Genomic DNA, 24847 nt, shown 5'->3' on the forward strand with positions numbered 1-24847 from the left:
TATCTGCATTGGCAGACTGCTGTTCGGGTAGGTTCTCCAATTGTTGTTGATTTCGAGGTGGCACAGGTGATGATGCGGTGTTGACAACGTCTGCATGTGCCGACGTCTGCTAACTCGTTCCAGATCAGTTCTCCTGCATCTTGAGCTTCCGCTGACCCAATTCGCGTCGGTTTCCTCTCCTGTTTCTCTACCTACTCATTCTTCTCCCCTTTCGTCCTGGTCTCCCCTTTTTCTGTCCGGCATCCAAGATGCATATCCGGGACATGGTGGCCGAGGCCGAGCGGTCGAAACAGCCGTCGTTCTCGTTCGAATACTTCCCGCCCAAGACGGCACAGGGCGTGCAGAACCTGTATGAGCGGATGGAGCGGATGCACCTGTTCGGACCCAAGTTCATCGACATCACCTGGGGCGCCGGCGGGCGGATCGCGGAGCTGACGACGGAGATGGTGGCCCAGGCACAGACGTACTTTGGGCTGGAGACGTGCATGCACCTGACGTGCACGGATATGGGCGAGGACGGGATCAACGACGCGCTGCGGCGGGCGTACCAGGCCGGCTGCACGAACATATTGGCGCTGCGCGGAGATCCGCCGCGGGATGCCGACAGCGACGGCTGGGTGGCGGCCGACAGCAAGTTCCGCTACGCCAAGGATCTGGTGGCGCACATCCAGAGGCACTACGGCGACCATTTTGACATTGGCGTGGCCGGCTATCCGGAGGGCAGCGACGACAACAGCAACGAAGACGAGCTGCTGGAGCACCTGAAGCAAAAGGTCGACGCCGGCGCCTCCTTCATCGTCACGCAGATGTTCTACGACGCCGACAACTTCTTGCGCTGGTTGGCGCGCGTGCGAGCTGCTGGCATCACCGTGCCGGTGCTGCCGGGCATCATGCCGATTGCGACATACGCAAGCTTCTGGCGGCGGGTCAACCACATGGGCTGCCGCGTGCCGGCTGACTGGCTGGCCGCCCTGGAGCCGGTCAAGAACAACGACGACGCGGTGCGTGAGATCGGCAAGACGCTCGTGGCCGGGCTCTGCCGCGCGATTCTGGCCGGCGGCGACATTGTCCACCTGCACTTTTACACCATGAACCTGGCCCAGGCAACACGCATGGTTCTCGACGATCTTGGCTGGCTGCCATCGGCCGATCGGCCACGGCCTCCACCGGCGCTGCCATGGCGCCAGTCGCTGGCTCTCGGCCGCCGCGACGAGGACGTGCGGCCCATCTTCTGGCGCCACCGCGGCAAGTCGTATGTCGCCCGCACAGCTGACTGGGACGAGTTTCCGAACGGCCGCTGGGGCGACTCGCGCTCGCCGGCTTTTGGCGATCTCGGCAGCGCCTACGGCGCCGGTCTGCCTGGGTCCAGCGCCCAGAACCGCGCTCGCTGGGGTGCGCCTCGCTGCATCGCCGACGTTGCCGCCCTCTTTGTGCGCTATCTCCTCGGCGATCTCGCCTCGCTGCCCTGGAGCGACTCTCCCCTCACTGGCGAGGCCGACTTGATCCAGCCCGACCTCGTCGCCCTCAATCGCCGCGGCCTGCTCACCGTCAACTCCCAGCCTGCCGTCGACGGCGTTCCCTCGTCCGATCCTGTTCATGGCTGGGGCCCCCCCAACGGCTTCGTCTACCAGAAGTCCTACCTCGAGCTTCTCGTCCCACCCGCTCTCTACCCGGCTCTCGCCGACCGCGTTCGCGCTCATCCCCATCTCACATTCCACGCCGGCTCCCGTCATGGACCTCTCGAGACCAACGCCCCCGCTGATGGCCCCAATGCTGTCACCTGGGGCGTCTTTCCCGGCAAGGAGATCGTCCAGCCCACCATCGTCGAGAGCATCAGCTTTCTCGCCTGGAAGGATGAGGCCTTTCAGCTTGGCGCTGAATGGGCCCGCTGCTACGACGTCGGCAGCCCCAGCCGTGCCCTGATCAGCCAGATGATGGACGAGTGGCATCTGGTCACAATCGGTAGGCCGTCCATCCCTTTCTCTTGCCGTGTGATACCGGGTCCACTTTTATATGCTTACTAATCAATCCAGTCAACAACAACTTCCACCAGCCACGGACTATCTTCACCGTCCTCGACGGACTCGCACTGCCTGACATCGACAAAGAGGTCGAGGGCACCGCCGATACTACCGCCTCGGCTGTCAAGGTCAACGGTGCCGCCACCGTCGCCATCTAGACAGCCCACCCCCCTTTCCTTTTGATTTCTTTGCGCTTCGCTCTTCTTCTCTCTCTGTCTCATTCGCATCTACTCTATTTAACGACACTTCAACATACACAGGATGGACTCTGCTTTAACACGTCTTCCTTTTTTCATCATGACTTTTCAGCCTACATGGCGTTTGAACAGGCAGCATCTGGAGCTCTTGGTTCTTTCCTGGTCTTTTTTATTTCGGAATATCTTGGTGTTGCCGGATTCTCGGGCGCGAGAATAAAAGTACCTTTTTCAACAAAATCGGGAACCACTAAAATCGGAGCACTATATGTATTGGCTGCTTTCACTTCACATAGAAGCAGCAGGGATCTCATGCATGGAACAAGACACAGACGTCTGAGGGAGCCTTTCGAAACACACTTTCCAAAAACATCTCAACGATACCCCATAGGGAAGCAGGACACTTCAGATAGGACCTAAAAAAACAACAGATAAAGCAATATAAGAATTTGCATCGAGGCCGTAAGAGCCCGCAGAACCAACCAGCCTGGCATTGTTCTCGTGCCCAATCGCCTATGCAAAAAACTCTGCCGTAACCCTTTCTGACAAACAATGCCGTAACCCTTTCTGACAAACAATGCGGAATGGCTGGGTATCCCTTTTCTTCGCCAGCTCATTGTATGTCCCAGTCTCCTTCGTCTGCCACGTCAAAGTCCATCTGCTGCTGCTTCTGCGGAAAGCCGTGGCGGCTGTGCTTCTGCTCCTGCTCTTGTTCCTGGTCCTGCTGCTGGTCTATCCCATCCACGTCCTCGTCCAGGTTCTCGTCTGCATTGTCCTCATCGCCGTTGGCCGTTCCGCCATCTATTGCCGCATCCAGCTCGCCTTCCTCGTCCGGCTGCCACGACCCGTTCTTTTCGGCCGCGCCATTACCAGACAGCGTATTGTTAGATGTCAACGGCCCAGATAATCCGCCAGATGTCGTCCCTGCACCATTGCTCCCGACGGCGCTGCACGCCACCCAGGCCAGCTCCACCGGATCCGCCACGCCCGGGACAATCCTTCGTGTCGGCTTGTCCGATTGATCTGTGGCCAAGGCTAGGCCATAGTAAAACTTTTCTGCCGTCCGTCGGTCCGTGAACGAAATGGTAGTCGTCTCTGCTGTCGTGTCAAGGGCCACGTAGTCACCAACGCCCTGACGAAGTTAGTAAGCAGTTAAAATAAAATAAAAGAAAAAGGAAGAAGGAAAAGATATATAAATACAAGACAAGACAAAAAGAACAGAAAAACTTACCAATAAATACTGCCGCAGCGCCTCGTCATGCCCAGGCGCCGTAAAGTCGGCCCCCGTCAGAGCGATCCGCCGCGGTCGGTTGTCGAGCGAGTATGCCGCATAAGCCAAGGCCACGCTGCTGCTGACGCTGCCATGAAGCCCACCGCGTGCTGCATAACCACCGCGGCCTCGGCCCCGAGGCGTATAGGAACTGTACCGTCCACCACGTCCGCGTCCGCGGCCTCGCCACGATGGCAGCGGTGCTGAGAGAGCGTCACCACCAACGATCAAATCTGGGTCCAGTCCCAGCTGTCTGGCCTCTTCCTCAAGCGCTGCCAGCTGAGCCCGGATCATCTCTGTCTGTGAGATCGCCGCGGCTGACCGCGACGATGACGACGCCGCTCTGCTCCCGCTGTCACCGTCACCTCCGCCTCCACCTCCGCCTCCCGACTCCGATGGCGTGCCCGACTCGCTCCCCTGTCGCGCCCGCGTCGCCACCGCTGCCATCTTGGCAATCAGCCGCTGTCTCTCTTCCCGCTGCCGCGCTTGTAGTGATCGTTGCCGCTGCTCCAGCTCTTGCCGCTTGCGCTCGAGTTCCTGCTTCAACTGCTCCCTCTCCTCGTGACGCTTCTGCGCCTCTTCTTGTCGCCGCAAGAAGTCCTCCATGTCCATCTCTGGCATCTCGCCGTCCTCTCCCTCCACCACTTCGCCTTCCTCCACCCCTGCAGCACTGCTGCCGTTTTTCTTGGCGCCCGAGCCGCTTGTCTCGTCTCCCGCACCGCCTCCTCCACTCCCTCGCTCCTTGTGCCAGAACACCTTGACAAAACGGTTGTCAAAGATCACCTTAGGCGAGTGGTACGCCGCGTTGGCCGCCGCCCACTCGTCAAACTTTACCACTGCCAGCTTCCGCTTCGCCTGCATCGAGACGCTCACAATGGGACCAAACTGTGAGAAAAACTCCTGCACTGCTGCCTCGTTGAGATTCTCGTCCGGGATGCCCTCCACTACCACTGTCGAGTTGCTCTTGTCGTACACCGGCCCGTCTGCAGAGAACGGCGCCCGCCCGCCCTTCCGTGCCCGCCTTGTCGCCCCTTGTGCTCCTGGCATCTCTGTCGGTGCTTCGTCCCTCTGCTGTGGTGGTAGAGGCATCATATGCTGGAACATGGCTGCCGCTACCGCTGGTGGTGGCATCATGGAAAACACCCCGCCGTGCCCGTCTGCCGCCGCGTCCTCGCTCTCTTGGGCTTCGCCGTGGTCGAACAGGCAGTTGGGCCGTGTGCAGAAGCCTTTCTTCTCGTAATAGCGACAGCGACGTCGCCGGCGTCTGCCACCATCATCGCCGTTGCCGTTGCCGTTGCCGTTGCCGTTCCAAGGACCCACAACGCCCTGCGGGAAGCCGTACATTGGAACGGGCATCCCCATCTGGTGCATCTGCATCAAAGCCTCCATAGAGAGCCCCGCAGATGGGTCGTAAGGGGACGCGCCGTTGGGCGGCACCAGGGACATGGATCCAGGTGTGGGGCTGTTCGTTGTGCCTGGGCCAAGCGCGCCGAATGGTGGTGGCGGCAGCATCATAGGCCCCATCGCCAGGTCAGCATCAGGAACATGGCCCATCGTCTCCCCAGCGCCGCCATAGCCGCCTCCTCGTCCTCCTCGGGTGCCGCCACCACGACGTGCCTGCTTGAACGCCCGTCCACCGCCTTGCTGGTAGTATGGCATACCCGGTGGCACTGATGCAGCGCCCATCTCTGGAATCGAAGACTCGTTGTAGGAACGTTTTCGTGAGTTGCTGGGCTGGTACTGAAACTGCTGCTGTTGATATGACCAAGGGAGTCCCGGGACCGGTCCATCAATTGCCCCTTGCAGCGAGGCAGATCCTTTTGATGCTATCTGTGTGGGTGCTGCTGCTGGTGGCGGCGGCGGCGGTAGCTTCGGAGGCGGTCGTGAGCCTGGTATGTAGGACTTGTAGGTCACAGTCTGGAAGACGTCGTCGACAAAGGGCTTTGCTTCTATTCGCACGAGGTCCGTCAGCTGGGTGTCCACTCGTAGAAAGGGATGCTGTCCATGTGACAAGAGAGAGGTGTGGCTGTTCATACCATCCTTGAGAAAGTCATACAGCTCCGTCTCGCAGAGTTGGCGCACATCGTTCGCTTCACCATCGTGTCGGAGCAGCGCAAGAACGTAATCCGCGAGCACATCCGCATCGACGTCACTGTCCGTGCGTGCTCTGTGTATCACACCCGCTTGTTAGAGAACGGCTCAGGGGGTTGGCAAGCGTCCACCTCCACATGGAGCCTCCGTAACTCACGGCGTCTCGAGGCGCTTCACGATCCACGTTTTCAGTGTCGGCGCGTCTTGCTCGGGGAACAACATCGTGCCCGCTGCGGCGACCGCCTGGACAGCGCCTAATCTAACAATACCATTCAAGAGCAAATAAATAATCGAATACGCCTATTGTCTGATATCCGGACCAGGTAATTGCAGTGGCTGGGTTGTTGGCGAATAGCAAATAGGCGATCCAGAATTGACTACTCGTATATCACAGCTTACAATTACTTCCAAGTAACTTTTTCGAGAGCTTCCTGTAGGCACCCGAATGCCCCACTTATGCTACATAAATCTTATCTCCACGTGATACCTGAGCTGTATTTCCGATACGGTTTGTAACTTTTATTCTAACGAGTAACATTGCAGGCAATGCACGTGGAACAATGCTTTAGACGCCTCGTGCTCATAAGACAACTCAGCTTGCCCCAATCTTTATTCATGTTACGACGGAAAGGCATCAAAAAAAGAACCATACATGTTGCCGTAGCAGCTAAGGGAAATAATGCGTTAAACCAGTACAAACTACTAACATGCAGAGAAAAGCACCCGCTTTTCCTGCTCATTGTCTGACCACCAGCACCTTCTTTTCTTTTATCGACCCATTTTGGTCGCCTCGAAAAAAACCTCTGCAATGATCGATGCCCGCCTCTTAAACTAAAGACGCTCGTCCGCAGCAGCAGTTCTTCCGTGAGGGATATGCCACCGAGCGGCAGAGGAAACCGCGAATTAGCTCGGGGAGAGGAAGAAAAGGGTGATGGCGTTTATAGCTTGTCGTAGTACTGTTGACAGAGTTAGCAATCATCGTCCTCTCTTTGGTCTGTCTAATGTTTTCAGCTTGACTTACGTTCTCGTAGCCCGGAACCTCAACCTTAATGCTCTTGCGCTTCCGCATCTCCTGGACGATCTGGCCGACCTTGGAGGAGGAGTCGAGCGGCGAGCCACCGGGCAGAATCTGCCAGTGGTCGAAGACCATCGTAGGGAAAGCCTGGCCAGAGGTAGCAGCGCGCAGGTCGCCGTTGAAGCCGAACGACTCCATGACGGGGAGGTACGCCTTGATGGTGAACAGGGGGGTACCCGGGCGCTGCTCCTCGTTGAAGACGTGACCTCTGCGGCGAGTCAGGACACCGTAGACACCACCCATGGCCTGCTCAGGCACCTGGATCTCAACCAGGAAGACAGGCTCCTGGAGAGCCGGCTCAGCCAGAAGGGCCGAGGCGAACAGCACACGACGAGCGGTCGAGATGATCTGGCCGCCACCACGGTGAATGGCATCAGCGTGCAGGGTGACATCGAGGATGTTGAAGCGAATAGAGCGCATCGGCTCCTCGGCAACCGGACCCTCGCGGGTTGCCCACTGGAAACCGGACACGACAGAGTCCTTGATTTCGTTCAGGTACTGCACAGCCTTGGTCTGGTCAACCAGCAGGTTGGCACCGGTGGTGTCGGGACCAAACGCCCAGATCTTGCGGGCATCGGTGACATCCCAGCCAAACTCGTCAGCCAGGACACGGCCACGGGCCTTGAAGTCGTCACGGGGACCAATCTTGCCGGACTCGATCTGGCCAGCCAGCTCCTCGTCCATGGGCTCAGCAACCATGTACAGACGGTTGTGCTTGTTGGGCGACTTGGACAGAGCAGTCATGCTCGACTTGGCCGTGACAGTCTCGCGGTACTGCACAACAGGGTCGGAGATGATCAGGGGAACACCGGCGTGGTCCTCCTCGAGGTCCTTCAGGCAGATCTCCAAGTGCAGCTCACCGGCGCCGGCAACGACGTGCTCGCCAGACTCGGTGGTCATGGTCAGGACGCAAGGGTCAGACTTGGAAAGACGCTTCAGACCCTCGACGAGCTTGGGCAAGTCCTGGGCGTTCTTGACCTGGACGGAGCGCTGCACGACAGGCGAGACAGAGAACTTCATGATCTTCATGTTGTGGGCCGTCTCGCTGGTGGTGAGGGTACCAGACTTCAGCAGGAACTGGTCAATGCCGACCAGGCCGACAATGTTACCGGCAGGCATGTCGTCGATGGGCTCGACGCGGCCGCCCATCATCAGGACTGTGCGCTGGATAGCCTTGATGGTGAGGTCCTCCTTCTTGCCCGGGACGTAGTTGGGGCCCTGGATGCGCACGCGCAGACCAGACTTGACGGTACCAGAGAAGACACGGCCGAAGGCGTAGAAGCGGCCCTTGTCAGAGGTGGGCACCATCTTCGACACGTACAGCATCAGCGGACCCTTGGGGTCGCAGTCGCGGATACCGATGGCGGACTCGTCGTCTTGCGGGCCCTCGTACAGGGTCTCCACGCGGTAGCGCTGAGCTGTGACGGGGGACGGCAGGTGGAGGATCATCATCTCCAGCAGGCAGTCAGCAGCGGGCAGGAAAGTGCGCATGACGATCTTCAGCAGCTGCTTGCCCTCCTTGGACTTGTCATCCGTGGACAGCTTCAGCTGGAGCTTGTCCAGCAAGCTGGCAACGTCGTCCTTCTTGAAGTTCATGACGGCAGCGAAGATCTTGAAGATGGGGTCCAGGATAAACTGGTTGAAGGCACGCTCCAGCTGCTTGCCCTGGTAGTCGCCGTTCTTCGTCCACTTCTTAGTGGCCGGGTTGAAGTAGTTGTCGCCCTATAGTAGATGGTCAGCACCTGGGACAAAAATTGTCTGTCAGGGATGGGACGCTGCCTACCCAAAGACGCTCCATCATCTTGTTGCGGTCAACACCGAACTTCTTGGCGTAGCGGGTGGCGAACTGGCGGATGGTGAAAGCCCAGCCGTGCAGACCAGAGCCGAAGGCAACGGTACCCTTGTAAGGGTAGACCTGGACGTCACCGAGAGCCTCGTCCAGATAGGTCGAGATGATGACGTTGACGGACTCAATGGTACGCGAGAAGGACTGGTACAGATCCTCCTTGGACACCTGCAGCTCCAAGAGGGCGCGGTCGACCTTGTTGATGATGACAACAGGCTTGATACGCTCACCAAGAGCCTGACGCAGCACAGTCTCGGTCTGCACGCACACACCCTCAACGGTGTCGACGACGACGAGGGCACCATCAGTGACACGGAGAGCGGCCGTGACCTCAGATGAGAAATCAACGTGACCGGGCGAGTCGATGAGGTTGATCAGGAAGTCCTTGCCGTCAGTCTTCTGGCCGACAATGTCCTTGATGTCGTCCTCGTCGTCCAGAGTGCCGAACAGGGAAATGGCAGTGGATTTGATCGTGATACCACGCTCCTGCTCGTCGGCCCGTGTGTCTGTGGCACGAGCGTCTCCAGCACGTGCGGTGGAGATGATACCGGCCTTGGCCAGCAGGGAGTCGGTAAGGGTAGACTTGCCGTGATCAACGTGCGCAATGACGGACATGTTGCGCACGTTGGTCGGCTTGTCCATGAGATGACGGATCTCGTCGATCGTGAAGCTGCAGAGAAGATACCGTTAGTAGCGGCTCCGTCTCATTGCTCAAGCAACCTCAGCAGGCGTCCAAGCCAGCTCTATCCTCTTCCACATCCTGGCACCCGGACAAACTGGTGTTAAGTCCGGGTGGTAATGTGGGCAGATTTGGATCTCATGGTGGACGAAAAAGTCACGATAATCACAAAGGCAGTGACATCAAATAGTGAGGAGCATCGTGACGAAGAGGAAAGAGAGTATGAAGGCACTTACGCAACCATCTTGGCGGTATTTTACTCGATCCCGTCTAAATAGTAAACAAGGGGAGAGAGGGTTGATGATGGAGAGGGGAGGAAAAAAAGGAAGGAGGGAGGAGGAAGAAAAAGAGGGTTGGGTTGGGTGAAGGGCGGGTAAAGTGTGAAAAGGTTTTTTTTTGGCGGCGGGGTATTTTTGCGGTCTCTTTTTTTTCACCAATTGCTGCGCTTTATCTTTCCAGATGCTGTAATCCCGGTCCTCAGACAGGGAAGGAGCATATCATACGTCGTACATATATTTTTCCACAGCCAGTGGGGCAAAATCTGTTACATAGTAGATATCTTACAAACAAGCGTGTATAGCCGACGCTGACAAACTAGGAAAGTCTTTCAGACCGGCGTGTTACTGCACCGGGCAGAAACAATATGTATCGTTAGCTTCTTTCTCGCCACCTTGCAAACGAGCATGTCACAAAGACGAGCGGGAGGAAGATAGTATGAGCGGCAATTGGCATGGTTTACGATCTTTCCCAAGGGTTTTGCTATTAATTGGAAACCAGTTGGTGATCGATCGATACATTAGGAAGGCGGGGGTGGGGCGTACAGATGAGAGGGTCTTCTTTACTGGCTGCCGCAGTATCGCAGTCCTCCTTCCAGGGTTTAGAGCACTTGAGCCCTGAGGAAGCTGTTGGTCCACTTATTCTGCAGCTATTTCGACGCTAACTCAGTTTGACTCGCACCGGCCGGATGACTCGAAGCGGGCTCAGTCAAATAAAATAGATCGCTGTTCACAACACCAGCAAGCTATATGAGACACGGAAGAATCATACACAGTAAACACCTCCAGTCTTTGTATCGCTACCATTCCTGGGTCTGATCGCCTCAGTGCGACCCCAAAATTCGAGCATACGCATCCTCCACCTCGCCGGCCAGCTCCAACAATGACACTATCACGATTTGATGCGTCAGGTTCGGCAGCCGATCGCGATGCAGGCCTATCCATTCAAGTGGAGGTGTCGCCTCGCCCATGTCGCGCAGTTGGGGCGTCTCGATGACTGCTGGCTCCAGCGCTCTGTAATCGTACTTGGACTGCGGCATCGTGACCTCTGCCGTGATCTTGGCCTGCTGTTCCGCTTCGCCTCCCTTCTTCCCCTTACCGACACCAGCATCAGTGTTGTCCATCACGCCCGTAAGCCTGATGGCCGTCAGCGGCAGTTCGCGGCCACATGTCTGCTCCAGAGCCCGCGAGTGGTTAGCCCACATGCCTCGGATGTAGCTGATCCGCGAGTAGTTCCAGCCCACTTCCACCTTTCCTTCCAGAGCAGACTTGAAGATGTAGTCGATCTGGCGCGAGTTTGGACTCTGCCAGGTCTGCATGCCGGCTTCGACGCGAGGCACCTTCAGAATCGTTCCGCCTCGCGATCCCGTCACACTCAGCACCACATCCTCGACTGACAGGTCATTGACTGTTTTTGGTGGTCCGTCGGGCTGCCTTGTCGTCGTATGTATATGACGCACGCCGGCGAGCCCAATGCGTAGCTGTCCCAGAGTCAGACCGAGATTGCTGTGGATCCGCTTGTTTTCCATGTTTGCTGTGAACCGCGCCTGCGCATTCATCGCCTCCATCTTGAGCACCTGGTGTTCAGTGAATGAGTTTGGGAAAACGCCCAAATTCAGTGTTTTGAGTGTCACGACCACATCTGTGTCCAAAGATATGGGCGATTTGGTCATGATATCGTCGCTGCTGTGGTCCTCAGCCGTGATTCCTAGTGGGATGCTTTCTTTTGAAGAGTCAAGCTCCACGGACGTCGAGGGAGCTAGCTTGTTCGCATCTCCCATCTCTGCTAGAGCAGCAGATACTAGTGGTGCTGATGACCGTCTTCGAATGAACCTTTCGATCTCCCGCAGCGAAGCCTCGAAGTTGGCCTTGCGTTCTTGGACCAGCCGCAGGATTGCCTGGTACAGTGCCACGCCTTGAGCCGCCGATGCTGTCGTGCCGACTACCTGAACAGAGTCGCAGTCAAAGATCGCCACAAGGCGGTCTCCTCTGCCCATTTTGCGCCGGCGCACATTGTACATGAGGAATTCCAGTTTTGTAATGTCCGCCACTAGGAAGGCCTGATAATCAAAGGACACCTTCAACCGTAGCTGGCTGATATTCACAGATGCCTGAACTAGTGGTGTCTCGTTGAGGGCCTGTACTCGGGCCGGCCATTCGATCGATGTCCGCAGCTTTAGGTCGTCCAGAGAGACAAACCCGCTCATTCTTCCTGTGTTCTCGACGTTGACTTTCTCAATGCCTAGACAGAGGTTTTGCTCCCAATCAGACGTCTTCTTTGAGGATACCCACAGATTCGAAATGGAAAAGACCGATTTGCCCAAAGCCTGTCCTAGATCGACATTGATCTCCAGCGCAGAGATGGCAAGCGTTGCTGTCCACGGGAATGCCGCAGTGGCCGCCACCTGCTGGTAGCGCTGCACCAGATGAGTCTGCTGTTGGGAGCTGGAAGACAGGGAGGCGGTCTCGGGCAACCGCTCGGCCACATCTGGAGCAACGTGGACATTGCGGAGGTCGCGCGTTGTCCAGATCTCCCGGAAGAGCAGGAAATCCTGTAGCTGTTTTGCATTTATGGAAACCTTCATCGGGCTGACTTTCAACAATGCTGACATGCCCTTAACACCACTGACGTGTCTGCTGTTCATGAGAGAGAGAACCATGGACTGGACCTCAAAGCTGCCTGTCGACTCGCGCGAGTAGACATGCTGCACTGAAGCGCGGAGGCCGCTGAGATTCCCAGAGACTGCGAAAAACGTGCCCTGCTCTGCTGACTGGACCGTGTTTGCAGTGAGGTAGAAGTCGTCGAAACTTGCCGTAGCAGCGACGCGTGCAATCGGCTGACAGCTGAGCGAAAATTGCTGTCTGCAAACTCGGAGGCCGAGGTTCAACTTCAGACGCCCAAGCATCGATTTGCGGTTGGCCGCTGACGACAGAATGCTCTCCTCCTGCTCCGCTTTTTTGATCACTGGGGGTTCGTCAGGGGACTCCACAGGCCCACCTTGCTTGTCAACTTCCTCCTGTTCGTCTAGTCGAAATCTTGCACTGTCCGAGTTTTTGACGACCTCCTTTATGCTCGCAGTCATATCCATCGCCAACGGTACAACAGACGGGTAGAGGACATTGCTTGAAGCGTCAACACGGACTTCGGCGTATAGCGAAGGATCTTCCCGGCCGTTGTCCTGATATCTTGCCTTCCATACAAGGCCAGGAGAGCGCAACACCGTGCTGCCGCCAGACTCGTCTGGATTGAATTGGCCATATTTTCCGGCAACAGAAGGTCGACGCGATGTTCGAGACCTACTGGCATCTTCAGGCGAAGCATGCGCAAAATGCGAAGGCAGATAATTGCCATGCTTCTTTCCACTAATGTGAACCACAGCACCGGCGAAATCCATATCAACCAGAAACGATTCCAGCCTCTTGCCGCTGGTGGCTGGCTGCTTTGGGGCTTCGGCCCGCTTCACGGGAAATGAGGCCCCATTCGGCGATGCTGCTGGCTTCCACTGGTGCGATGCCTGTCTCACGTTCTTGATCGAGAGCTGGATGGATTCCTTCAGATGGGTTACCGGGACGATGAACTCGGAAGAAAGCCGTACGTCAAGCGATTTTCCGATGGCTTGGAATGCAAATCGACGAGTTTTATGGGTAGAGAAATATGCAACGCTGAAGATAACCTCGGGAAGAAGCGCTGAGATGGGAGACCGAGCTCGCTTATCTTGTGTCGGGGGAACCATTTGTAGTTGGAAATTCTCGATTGTCAGCCGTGCCGAATTCCTGTTCCGAGTGCCCAGTTCAATACGTCCCAGTAGCAGCACCAGGTCCTCCTTTCCGGCGGCAGACGGTGACAAGCATTTCTTTGCACCGTTGAAGTATGCCGGCAAAGGTCTCTCGATAGCAGTCAGTGCACAAAGCCAATTGACCTGAATGTTCTTGACTTCAAAGGAGTAAGCCATTGATGAAAGGAACGCGTCGATGATATCCGGCTCGACTCCCTCCTCGGGCTCTTCCTGGGCATTGATTGTAATTCGAGGCTTCGATTGTCTCAGCTTGCGGAGATATTCAATCTCCCGCGACGTGTCAAGATCTTTGATTTTGTCTCCCATGTAGCCGAGCACGTCTACCACCGTCGAAACGGTTTCTGGAGAAAAACTGGCATCGAATCCATCGCTCTTCACAGCAAGGGACCGCCGTTCTGTGCCATCATCCATCAGCCTGGACGTTGCGGTTATCAGAGCTGCAAACACGACGCTTCCACAGGACGACATGGACTCCTCAGTCCCCTTCATAATTTCAAATGCGATGCGACGAAGGTTGATATAGAGCTCGGGGTACGGCAGGACCGGACCGCCGTTTTCAAGTCGATTGGACACTTCCAGCTTCACACTGTCCAGACAGAATGAGAGATGAGCTAGAGGTGCTACATCGGTTTTCAGCGGACTGTTTCCAAAGATTTCCAGGCCGGCAAATGTTGAATGCACAGAGTATATAAGCTGGCGATGCGTCTTGCTAGCTGATGACCTGCGAGAGTTAACTTGCACGGGCTGCTCGTCAGTCCTGAGAATCTCTGTTAGGTGATTTTGAATTATCTTCAGTTGCTGCTGCATGTCCGTGACCGTGTTGGAGATCTCTGGGCGATTCAGAGCCGAAAGCAGACTGTAGACGGCGGAGGCATCCAGCTGCACCAGCTCCAAAGACGAAAACACCGTGATTATCTGCTCCACGTCACTTATCTGTGTCGTTATGCGCCCGTTGGTAGGAGGGATTTGAAGCAATGAAACGCTGCGCGGCGCATTATTGACAGAGACCTGCATATCATGGGAGTTCTCTTTGACGTCGAAATCAAAGATAAACTCTCTGCCAAAGTCGGCCGTTGTAGACACTCTGGCCACAACACCAGATATGATGTACGTCAGGGAACGCAGAAGCGGCAAGCTGATCACGTAGTGATCCAAAAAGAGCGCTATCTTTACATAGAATGTCGGGAAGCGGTCCGTCATGCTTGTCTTGGCATCAGAAACCAATGCCTCGGTACGAGCATCTGCTGCTGCTGCTACCACTGGGAGCTGTGCCTTCAACCGGTAAATCTGCGCAAACTCGTCTCTCACGAGCAGATCTAGGATTTCCATCAAGACGATCGGGTCCTGCATCACATCAAGGAAAAAGTCTCGGCTGCTAGCCGTAGCTTTGAAAGCAGGGGTGCATTTGCCGTTTGTTGTTGGCGTGTCATAGGAAACAAAAATGCTAGGGCCGCGCCATTCGGAAGACATCAACAGCTCCGAATGGCTCTTAATCCGGGAAGTGATGGAATCCCCGCTCATGACGACGTTTGTGTCCATTGCTCCCAGCCTGTTCTGTCGAAGAAGCAGAGACGCCTTGAGATCCCCGCTGAACATACGGATGTTAAGATTGATCGTGTCCAAAATGATAGCAGCGCGGTCCATGGCAAGCACAATGTGGAATGTCTGCTCGTTTGACGCGGGAGCAGACGCCGGATTCTTCGTCAAGTCATTTTTGCCTCTGGATTTGGCTTTGGTCTTGCTGGCAAACAGCTGATCCATCTCTTGCATCCTCAAATTATAAAGCTTCAAGATGTCTTCGACAAGCTCGCAGATCTCCCAGTTCAGTCTGATTGCAGAATCTGCACAGTAGATGTTGAGTACGGAGATCGACTTAGAGCTTGCCTTGCCAGCCACAAGAGTGGGAATTCCCGTAGCTGACCCAACCGACGTCGGTGCATTGTTTTCGAATCTGACTGTGAGGTCTAGGAATTGTATTTCGTTCTGTTTCAGCCCTGGATCCAATATCATCTGTAGTCTTTGCAACCTGGTGACAGCCATGAAAGGCAGTGGGACTGGCTGGGTCTTGGCAGCTTTGCTTGGGTTTCCTGCGAGGTCACCGAACAGCTTTCGCAGCAGAATCGACCGGCCAACATCGGTCAAATCCCAGCCTCTCCATCGATCAAGGCTAGAGAGAACATCGTGAATGCTGGTCGGAGCAGATTCTGATGAGCATGGTCCTCCACTCGACGGAGATTCTTCGCAGCCGATACAGTCGCGGATCAACTGAACCTTGTCGGTATGTTTCATTAAAGACCAGATCTGCCGGAGCCGCACCGCTAACTTCCACGAGTCGAAAGTTCGCAAGTGTTCGTTGGCCGAGCGAAGAACTGCAGAGGGTCGAACGAGAAAGCTCGGGTCGGGAACCCCCTTGCCAGCGGCAATCAATCGCCGTGCCAGGAGGGGACGGACTCGATCACCGTAAGAGAGGGGGCCTGAAAAGTATTCTGCAATGGTAGCAGTGAGAGCGCCGGTCCGGTCGACCAGAGATGCGATATATCCGATTCTCTCCGAGCTCAGTTGCGCTTCTATAGCACCGACATCTGCGTCGAGATAAGTAAGATCTCTGTTGCCTAGAGAAATCAGCACGTCTGAAAGCTCTGCCGTGAATGCAGCTTGGGATCCCGTCATATCGGCAAACCGTTCTGACGCAGATAGTCCTAGCGAGCCCAGTCGGAGTTGGAACGAGTTCTTCGTCTTCACACGATCAAGCCCGAACGTGGCGTCCCAAGTTGTTGTGGCCCGAGACATGAAAGTGACTCTGGAAACAGATACGTCATATTGGTCTTTCTCGTCTCTCGAAGAACTGGCGGAGTCCGAATTTGAGCAGTTGAGCAGGCGAAGATGGGCCTCTGGGAGCTGAATGGCAAAGTCTGCAATCTGCCCTTTCATATTTCTATGATTGATGGCACTGGCGATGTCGCCCACCGAGCTCATCTGTACTGCATCCAAAATATCTTCAGGTCCATGAGGCTCAAGGACAGAGATCAAGGAGGCGATATGCTTCACTGAAGTTGGGTTGAGGAAAGCGCTCACACCTTCGCGGACTCGGATCAAAACACTAGAATGAAGCCTGTCTTCACTCAGCATATCTGGGTCGACATCCCCCAAGTTGAAGTCAGTGGGTAGGCTGTCAAAACTGTCTCCGCTGCTACACCTTCTGCCAGCACCCCCATAGACGGGCTGCTCATCTTTCTCCAGGCTCAGCAAAGTCGCTTCTCTCATATCGGGGTTGATGTCGTCTAGTGGAAAATTTGGAGCAGAGAATTGGCTGTGCAATGCTGACATGTTCCGACACGGGCTTTTGTGAGATCCGCCATCGGCAAAGTCCCCGGTCGCCCTGTAGAATCCAGAATGGCGGGTCGATGATGAAACGTCACGCCTATGCGAAGCTGACAGATGTCCACTTTGATCAGTGGCTTGCGGCTCTATCAGCGGAAGGGGATTAAACTCGTGCTGATCTTGAGCCGAATGCTTTGACTTTGAGGAGGACAGTATCGAGCCTTGTGCCCGAATAACGCTGCGCTGGCTGGTTGCGGACACCGAAAGAAACGAGCTTCGTGATTTTTGATGCCGCATACGTCGTTGGGACTGGTTGGCCATGCTCTCAGTTGACAGAGAGATTCCGTCTTCCTCGATGTCAGCCGAGGTGACAGGCTGCGGCACCAATGGTACAGGTTGCGCAGGAGGTTCAATCTTGTCGGGAACGAATCCATGCTCCAAGAAAGCTGGCAACAAGAGAAATCCAACACGGTTAGTCCGCTGATCCTCATGTTGTAAAAGCTTCTGCTGCATTCGCCTCTCGCTTGAGAAATCAAACTTGCGGCTGATGATGGCAATGCTAAGTCCAGTCTTTAAATGAGCATCTGTCTCAACAGGTATATGAAGTCTTGATCTATGGCGCATCGCAGACTCTAAGTTGACGCAGGACAATTGCAAGTCTGGAATCGAGATGTCGGCACGCTTCGAATAATGAGTTCGAGCCCAGTCATTGTACTTGACATCGACGCCCTCTGAAAGGGACAACAAGAATGCTGCCTCGTCGAGATGGAGCCACAGCTTCACAGATTTGACGTTGGCGCGAAGAAACGTGACATCGTACATCACAACGGACGAAAACGCTACCAACGCATTTTCGTCATCATCAAAGGTGAACCCAAAGGACTTGCCACCGTTCATTAGAGCCGTTAGAAAATCTGTTGTGCACTCCCCGGAGACGGCCCCAACAGAAATATCCCAGTTACAGAGATAGGTTGGCTCGGTAGGTGGCAGGCCAAATAGACGGTTACCATACACGTGAATTCCATCAATGAAGAGCTGGGTGTTAGGCATGGCGTCAATAGAAGCATCGGGCGCATACTTGTCATCGTCACTGTCGCTGCCCTGGGACATGCTCAAGGGACTCAGCACAAAATCCAAGTCCATGTAATAATTTGTGAAGCGCAGATCAGCAGCGACATATGCAGCCGTGAGCTGAACATGACGAGAAGCAGAATAAAGATTGGCAGGCAGGAAAAGCTTCGGATCATCTGTATGGACGCTCAGGACGACATCCATGTCATTGGAACTTTTGTGGGGAGGCCGAGTAGCCAGCTCAGCTTCGGGGTTTGCCTCTTTCAGGAGAAGACTGTCCTGATATTCCTCCAAGGTCTTGAAGTGGACGTCGTCCCCAAAGTAGTTGTCCTTGAGCTTGAGGAAGTAGCGCACCACGAACCCATGTGCCCAGAATGTTGGCTCCCGGCCAGATACATTGAGAATCAGGGTATCAGTGTTGCCAGCCGAAGTGGTCGCGCAGTAGTGATACTTTCCATCCACAAGAAGATCCTTCAAGTGGCCCACGTCTTTGCAAGGACAGAACATTGTCTGTGTGTTCCAGGTTGGGACGTGGAGTCCGATAGATGCAGAGGCAGTCTGGACAGTGAAAGGAATCGCGTTACTCGGAGGTCGATATCGGTCCAGGGGGATACACAAAGCTGCTTCTAAAAGAGGACTGGAGATGATGATGAAGGCGTTGTCGTCCAGGCTTGTCGGATTGTTGATGATGTTTGCATCGTTGACATTCAGATAGATCTTGACGTTCAGGAAACAGAGGTTAACGGAGTACTTGAATGGTGTGAATACCAAGTAAGGAGATGGGGGGCCGCTGCCCCAATCATCGATCAGGTCTGTTATCAGGTAGACGTGATCGCGAAGCAAAAACAGCTCCAGTTCATGGCTAGAGATGTGGAAATGCCAATGTCTCAAATCGTTCCATTTCAAGGGTGTCGATAGGTCACAAGAAACCTGTAGACCTGCAGACCGCCACAGAACCTGTTGATTGACGCTGCTAGAGATTTCGACCTTCGGCAAATCAAGATTAAGAATCGAGGAGAATCCGGTACTGCTAGCCGCCATGTCCATGGAGTACGATATGGTGGCGTTTGCAGCGATTTTTATATCAAGCCAGCCATATGGCCGCTGACTTGGTGCGGCACCAGCAGGTTCCGATTTTTTAAACCGTGAACGAGCTCGGCGTTTGTCTCGCGCCGGACGAAACTTTGTGTTCGTATCCTTGTTCTTGAAACGCCAGTTCTTTGACGACTCGCGGAGAGGAACGCGCAGGGTCACCTCTTCGTCCAGCTCCACGTACATCTTGAATTGTGTTGGAACCCGCAGGGCGCCGACTGGAAGATTTTTTGCTGGCTCTGCATCTTTGCTCAAACCTGGGAAGAAAACACGCTGCAGCTCGGCTCGTTTCCGATCAGCCCAGGGCCCGTAATTTATACTGCCCCCGCGGACTGACAAGGCCATTCCCCATGCTGGCGGGGGCTCAAAGCCGTTGATGTTGTGCTCATGATCTTTTGGTAGTAGTTTCTCCTCTATCTTTGCTGGGCCACTGGGGATGGCTTCAACAGCGACCGCAGTAGAAGTCACTTTACCCACAGAGTCCCAGTACATCGTGAAAACAGCCTCCGGGCTCTCGAGAATGGGATTTAGTATTGCGTACTCGGTACTAGCCCAGCGCGTTTTCTCATCGCCGTCAGGTCCATCAAGATATCTAGACAAGCCTTGCCAATGGCCAGAACCTGGCATGTGGGCAGAGGCTGAAGTCTCCTGTGCAGAACCGGGACTCGTTGAATTGAAGGATTCGACTGATCTCCGAAAATATGGAAGTATATTGCGAAGCTGGTTAACAGCAGCACGACGTTGGTGGTGGAAAAAAGACCGCCGTGGAAGCGGCCTAGATTCTTTAGCAATATCCTTTTCCCTCGCCGCCTTTTCCCTCACTGCCCTGCTGACTTGATCCTCGCGGTAATCATCATTATCCTTCATTTCAATGACAGGTTGTATAAATCGAATCTTGAAAAGTTGCCGGTAGGGATCGGGCGTCTGGGTCTCAACGGCGTCAATCTCGCCAGACAATGACTGGGCTTTGACAATCAGGATTGCGGACGTATTTTCATTGCCCATCACAACAGCCGCCTTGTCACATGTAAAATGAATAGGAAACAGTTGCAGAACCACCGGCAGCGCATCTTTGTCGGCATCATCGGTTCCGGGCTTCCTTCGGTCGCCGTCTGCACCGCCATGCTCATAGCTGTCTGCCGATGAGAAGCGAAGATCAGGCTCTTCAGAAAGACCAGTCGCTTTCTCATCTGATTTCCCTTTTCTAGAACTATCTCCGTTGTCGTGCTCTTTTGTGTGGCGTTTTCGCAGTTTGTGCATTCCATTGTTGTCATGGTCCAGGTGGTCATGCTCTGCGATGTTGTATTCCTCTCCACTATCTACAGGTGTAGTAGTCAACCCTGCAATGATGCTGTCGTATGCCGCACTGCGATTGTAGACAAACCACTCCAAGCCTGCAATAGCCAGGTTCACGCGACAAGGCAGCTGAGGTTCGGCTTTGCTGTGGCCATGGGCGTTCGCCCCTTTCACATCGTCTGTACGCACGTCCTTTCCGCTCGTTGGCTTGCCGATGTTAATATGCCGGACTCTCCGAATCCAGTACGACCATGTGACGTGGCCGTTCTGTATGAGGATGGTCTCGTTGTTTCCGTGGTAGCGAAGTCCGACGAAGAATATGCGGCCACCCAGCAGCGAGAACTGAATTGCTTGTACGTCGATGTATATGCCATAGCGGCGCCAGGTCCATTGTCGCAATGCCCAGAAAACCAAGGAAGCAATTGCTCTGTTGAAGTATAACAAGAAAAATAACCCCCTAAAATCATAGCAGATGTCTGTTAGTTCTCGATCAGGACGTTGCGCCAAAAGTGCAGTAGACGTACAAAAATGATGCAACGACCATGTACGTCAAGAAAAGTCTAAATTTCAAAAAGAAGGTTGTCAGTAGAGTTCATCGTGAGAAGTGCGTGAACGTCGAGAAAGGGGGAAGTCGAGTGCTTACCCACTGAAATGAGGACCATTGTCCAGGTCAAACGTGGTATCGTCAGCCATACTGTCACGCTCCGAGCACTGCTCCAAGATTCATCTGTTTCTATAAGTCGCCGCGGAGTCTATTCTCCATAGTTTGGATAAGTGGCCGTCATATCCCGGTATAGGTGTGCTCGTAATGCGATATGTCATGTGTTCCAGTGCAACCCTGCTGCCGGCTTGACTGTAGCAGACGATGCGCTCAGATTCAAATAGTTTTGCTAGATGTGGTCTCGAGGGCTGGCTGGTCCCTGGTGCAGCTGATTTGCGAGTCGCGTATTCGAGAGATTAGATAGACAGGAGGAAGGTGAAGCTTTGCAACGGGCTCGTTCCACGAAAGGGGCGCTGTACATCTGCTGCTGACTTTACACCTCGAAAGCGCGTTGATTGTGGCTGAAAAGGAGCTCTAGCTGCTAGTTGGGGTTTTTTTCAAGGCTTATTAGCTTGGCCTATCGGAGCGCACCGATAAATACTTATCTATGGGTCTCTACGCAGACACGCTAATACTTGTCAAAGCACCAAACAACCTAAATGCTCGTCATCACTGATATCAACGACAATTCTGCTGCCTTGCCGGCAAGCATGATTAAATCTAATCCTGGGGATTTACCGCTCTTGTTTTATATTCCCTCTGCTATGGCCGCTTGATAGGGAACAAAGCGAAGAGCCGCTAGCAGCTTCTCCATCTCTCTGTATCTCCTCCTATCTAGTCTCTCCGAGACGCGATCCTCTCCGAACCCGACACTATCGAGCTCAAGCTCAGCCATCACGATGGTTGAAGGGACGGGGCAGAAGTTTGCGGAGGCCACCACGATTGTGGCCGGGGTTGGGTCTCTCACAGCTACTCTCATGTCGATTGTGTATGTCGGCTGAATCGCACCTAAGGACACTTGATTGATTGCTAATCTCTTACCTTTGTGCTTCGACATCAGTTCAATATGGCTTCAGCTGTGAGTTGATTTGGGCTTTCGTCTCCCCATGCGCCACGTGCTGACAAGCTTTCAGGAAAAACTACCGCAAGCCGTTACTTCAACGATACGTCGTTCGAATCCTCCTCATGTATGTTATTCGACCTATATATACATATTTTGGCCACCATATGCGCCGGTTGTTGACTGTTAAAGGGTTCCTATTTACTCCATAGCATCTTGGGCGAGTATGGTATCAACAATTGCAGCCCAGTGCCTCGACCCCATCCGTGACATATACGAGGTTTGTGCTACACCCAGTCTTCCGGTTCTACCGAATCTAACTAGCCGACCTGCCTTATGTTCAGGCCTTCACAATCTTCACGTTTTTTCAACTCCTTATCAACTACCTCGACGGTGAACGGGCCCTCATCATAATGACCCACGGCCGTGAGCCCAAACCACTGTTGTTCCCCTTGAACCACTGTCTCCCTCCAATCGACATCTCAGATCCACACTCCTTTCTGGCGGTTAAGCGGGGCATTCTTCAGTACGCATGGCTGAAGCCGATTCTTGGTCTGTCGGCCGTCATCATGAAGGCTACAGGCACATATCATGAAGGGAAACTTGAGCTGAAGTCGGGATACTTTTGGAGCACCATCATCTACAACTTCAGTGTCACCATCAGCCTATACTCGCTCGGCCTCTTCTGGGTTATAATGCACGAGGACCTGAAGCCGTTTCGCCCAGTACCGAAATTTTTGTGCGTGAAGCTCATCATCTTTGCGTCGTACTGGCAAGGATTTTTGCTCTCCGTCCTGGTCTGGCTTGGTGCTCTCCCGACCGACATGGATGGGTACACACCGGATAATCTGGCGCTTGCTATTCAGGATGCACTGATTTGTATCGAAATGCCAGCATTTGCAGTGGGTCATTGGTATGCGTTCTCGTGGCATGACTTTGCCGATGATACGGTGGCAGCCGCCCGGATGCCGGTGAAATATGCTCTCCGCGACGCCTTCGGCATTCGTGATCTTATCGAAGACTCGAAGCTGACGTTTCACGGTAACAACTACGCGTATCGTGATTTCGACTCAAATGACAAGATATTGGCTCATGAAACATCTCGCTCGAGAATGGCACGGCTTAGAGCCGGCATGCGGTACGAACGCGGTGGCAAAGGAAAATACTGGATCGCAAGTCCTGACAAGGCGAATGCGAGTGATGTGGATCCGTATACTCCTTTGCTTGGGGGCAACAGCCGTGATCAGTGCGTTTCTGGACCGAGCCGTAACAACTCCCAGTCTTTTGAAAGCAGCACGTTTGAAGACCCCACGCTAGATCCGGATATGGAGAACCTCTATGCCAAGGCGCGGCAACTCGAGTATGGTGACTGGAATGTATGTGATAAGCTGTTCTATAACGTGTTTGGTTGCTTCATTTCTGACATTACTCGCAGTATCCTGTTGTCCCTGCGAACGGCCTATCACGAGAGGACCGCTGGAGGGCGGCGACTCCCATCTCGTATGGCCAAGTGCCGAGTTGGGTGCCAAGCTACGATGCGCCAATGTCTCCAACAGTAGCCAGCGATAGAGGCACAACGCAAGAACAGCCACCAACGGTCACAGTGACGAAGAAAAAAAGCAAACCAAAGCCCAAGAATGCGCCAGCTCGAAAACGAACACTGTCACACGACCAGAAAGCACCAGTAAAACCCAGTGACGATGTCAATGATGTAAGCAGAGATGCAACCGGGCCAGTTTCTCCCAAAAGTCCGGAAACAGACAACATCAAGGCCGACGACGAGGCAACGCGGCTATGGCAGCAGACTGGAGGGAACTCTGGAGCCGCAACAGAGCCTGAGGACACAATCGCATCGCCGGCATATGACTTTCAGGGGGAAGCTTTTCAGAATGTATGGGGTAGCGGCGACAGCCCGGCAGGACACTAGAGAATGCGGAAGCATGATTTGCTTTTAATTTGCCACACGGTACTTGTTGCCATCTACGTATTGATTCCCATAGCACGGCGTTTGCTTTACTTGCTCACATGGAGGTATGTTTCAGATGAGGCCAGCAGGCATTTACAGCAAATTTAGATCAATGAGAGAGATATACACATGCAAGAAGTTGGTAGTGGCAGAAAGACTATATACACAAATGGTGGCCACGTCTGTCAGGGCTCCGATCTATGAAGGATATGCTCATTCGCTGCCTGGACTAGACAGTCGTCCCTAGACATAGTCCAATTAGCCAGACTTGAATCCAGAAAAATTTGAAGGTTGCCACCCTTCGCACAAATGGCGTCGTAAGCAAGCCACGTACGAGTCCACTTTTTGCCGCTGAATATCTGTGATTGGGTGTATATAGACTGTTGAAGTGCTGTCTGCTTAGATGCTCAGCGTCTTGCAATCTGCCAGGTCAGTCGCGAGGTCGTTAGATGAAGGGTACCCAATCAAGAACGTCGTATGTCCCGTCATGGGGTACAATCCAATCACGACTCAGAACAGCCATGACTCTATGGCACCGGCGTCATTTCCCAGGTAGACCGGTCTTCGTTGCGCTGTAGTAGGTGCCAGCAACAAAGTGGCTGTGCTTCACGGTGGGCTTTGACGCCCGACGTAGTTGAACAGGAAGAGAGCCATGAAACTGGGCTTGTTTTACGAGGTTTGACATAATAGACAGGCGGTCCGAAAAGGTACTTTTTGCCGCCCGAGTACTCGACTACGTCTAAGGCAGTGGCTCATAGTTGATGGTTCCTATCAGCAACGTGGGCCAGAAAGGATCATCTGCTAAATCGGCATATGCAGTCATTTTCCCTGTAGCAACCATCACAGGACAAGGTGTCCTGAGTGATAATAGGTGTGTTGCGCGGCACCAGAAATTCAAAGAATCCGAGAGACGTGGCATTTGGGTTCTATCGGTTCCGCCAACTGCGTGACCGGTTCGAATAGGTGGCCGCAACCTCAATTTTGCCCAGGCCACTTGCAGCCTGTTAGAAACCAATACCTGCTATTCGTTGACGGCAAAAGGCCCGAGGTGAGAGGATTGATTCGTTAAAAGAAGACCAGTGCGAGGGCTTAAGATAACATAGTACTTTATAGCGCAGCTTGCGGATCGACCGTAGTTCAGCCAGTCGGGTCGGGCACCGCGATCATCTTCGACAGGCTAGTCAGATCTCAAGTGTCTGTTCTGTTGGTCGGTCTGTTTGTCGGGACCACATCGGCGTCCGTTTCATTGCAG

At 54.2% G+C, this 24847-nt stretch overlaps 4 protein-coding genes across 4 annotated transcripts; 2 read left to right on the forward strand and 2 right to left on the reverse strand.

The window, feature by feature from the left end:
- Positions 1 to 248: 248 nt before the first annotated feature.
- On the forward strand, positions 249 to 2179 carry CMQ_2635 (methylenetetrahydrofolate reductase 2; the record flags this gene model as incomplete). The annotated part of the gene is made up of 2 exons (XM_014316713.1): positions 249 to 1962; positions 2034 to 2179. 2 exons carry the CDS (start codon positions 249 to 251, stop codon positions 2177 to 2179), a joined length of 1860 nt encoding a protein of 619 aa, XP_014172188.1.
- Positions 2180 to 2828: 649 nt separating this feature from the next.
- Positions 2829 to 9420, reverse strand: CMQ_2911 (elongation factor 2; the record flags this gene model as incomplete). Its single annotated transcript, XM_014316989.1, has 6 exons — positions 2829 to 3347; positions 3447 to 5652; positions 5734 to 5819; positions 6598 to 8373; positions 8435 to 9167; positions 9413 to 9420. 6 exons carry the CDS (start codon positions 9418 to 9420, stop codon positions 2829 to 2831), a joined length of 5328 nt encoding a protein of 1775 aa, XP_014172464.1.
- Positions 9421 to 10275: 855 nt separating this feature from the next.
- Positions 10276 to 20721, reverse strand: CMQ_2540 (fermentation associated protein; the record flags this gene model as incomplete). The annotated part of the gene is made up of 3 exons (XM_014316618.1): positions 10276 to 20455; positions 20553 to 20588; positions 20672 to 20721. 3 exons carry the CDS (start codon positions 20719 to 20721, stop codon positions 10276 to 10278), a joined length of 10266 nt encoding a protein of 3421 aa, XP_014172093.1.
- A 747-nt stretch (positions 20722 to 21468) lies between these two features.
- CMQ_2884 (duf300 domain containing protein) lies at positions 21469 to 23556 on the forward strand (the record flags this gene model as incomplete). Its single annotated transcript, XM_014316962.1, has 6 exons — positions 21469 to 21557; positions 21630 to 21647; positions 21719 to 21756; positions 21875 to 21909; positions 21974 to 23005; positions 23065 to 23556. The coding sequence occupies 6 exons, from the start codon at positions 21469 to 21471 to the stop codon at positions 23554 to 23556; spliced, it is 1704 nt and encodes a 567-aa protein (XP_014172437.1).
- Between the last annotated feature and the right edge of the window lie 1291 nt (positions 23557 to 24847).

This window comes from Grosmannia clavigera (genome assembly GCF_000143105.1).
Source record: "Grosmannia clavigera kw1407 unplaced genomic scaffold GCSC_144, whole genome shotgun sequence".
Lineage (NCBI taxonomy): Eukaryota > Fungi > Ascomycota > Sordariomycetes > Ophiostomatales > Ophiostomataceae > Leptographium > Leptographium clavigerum.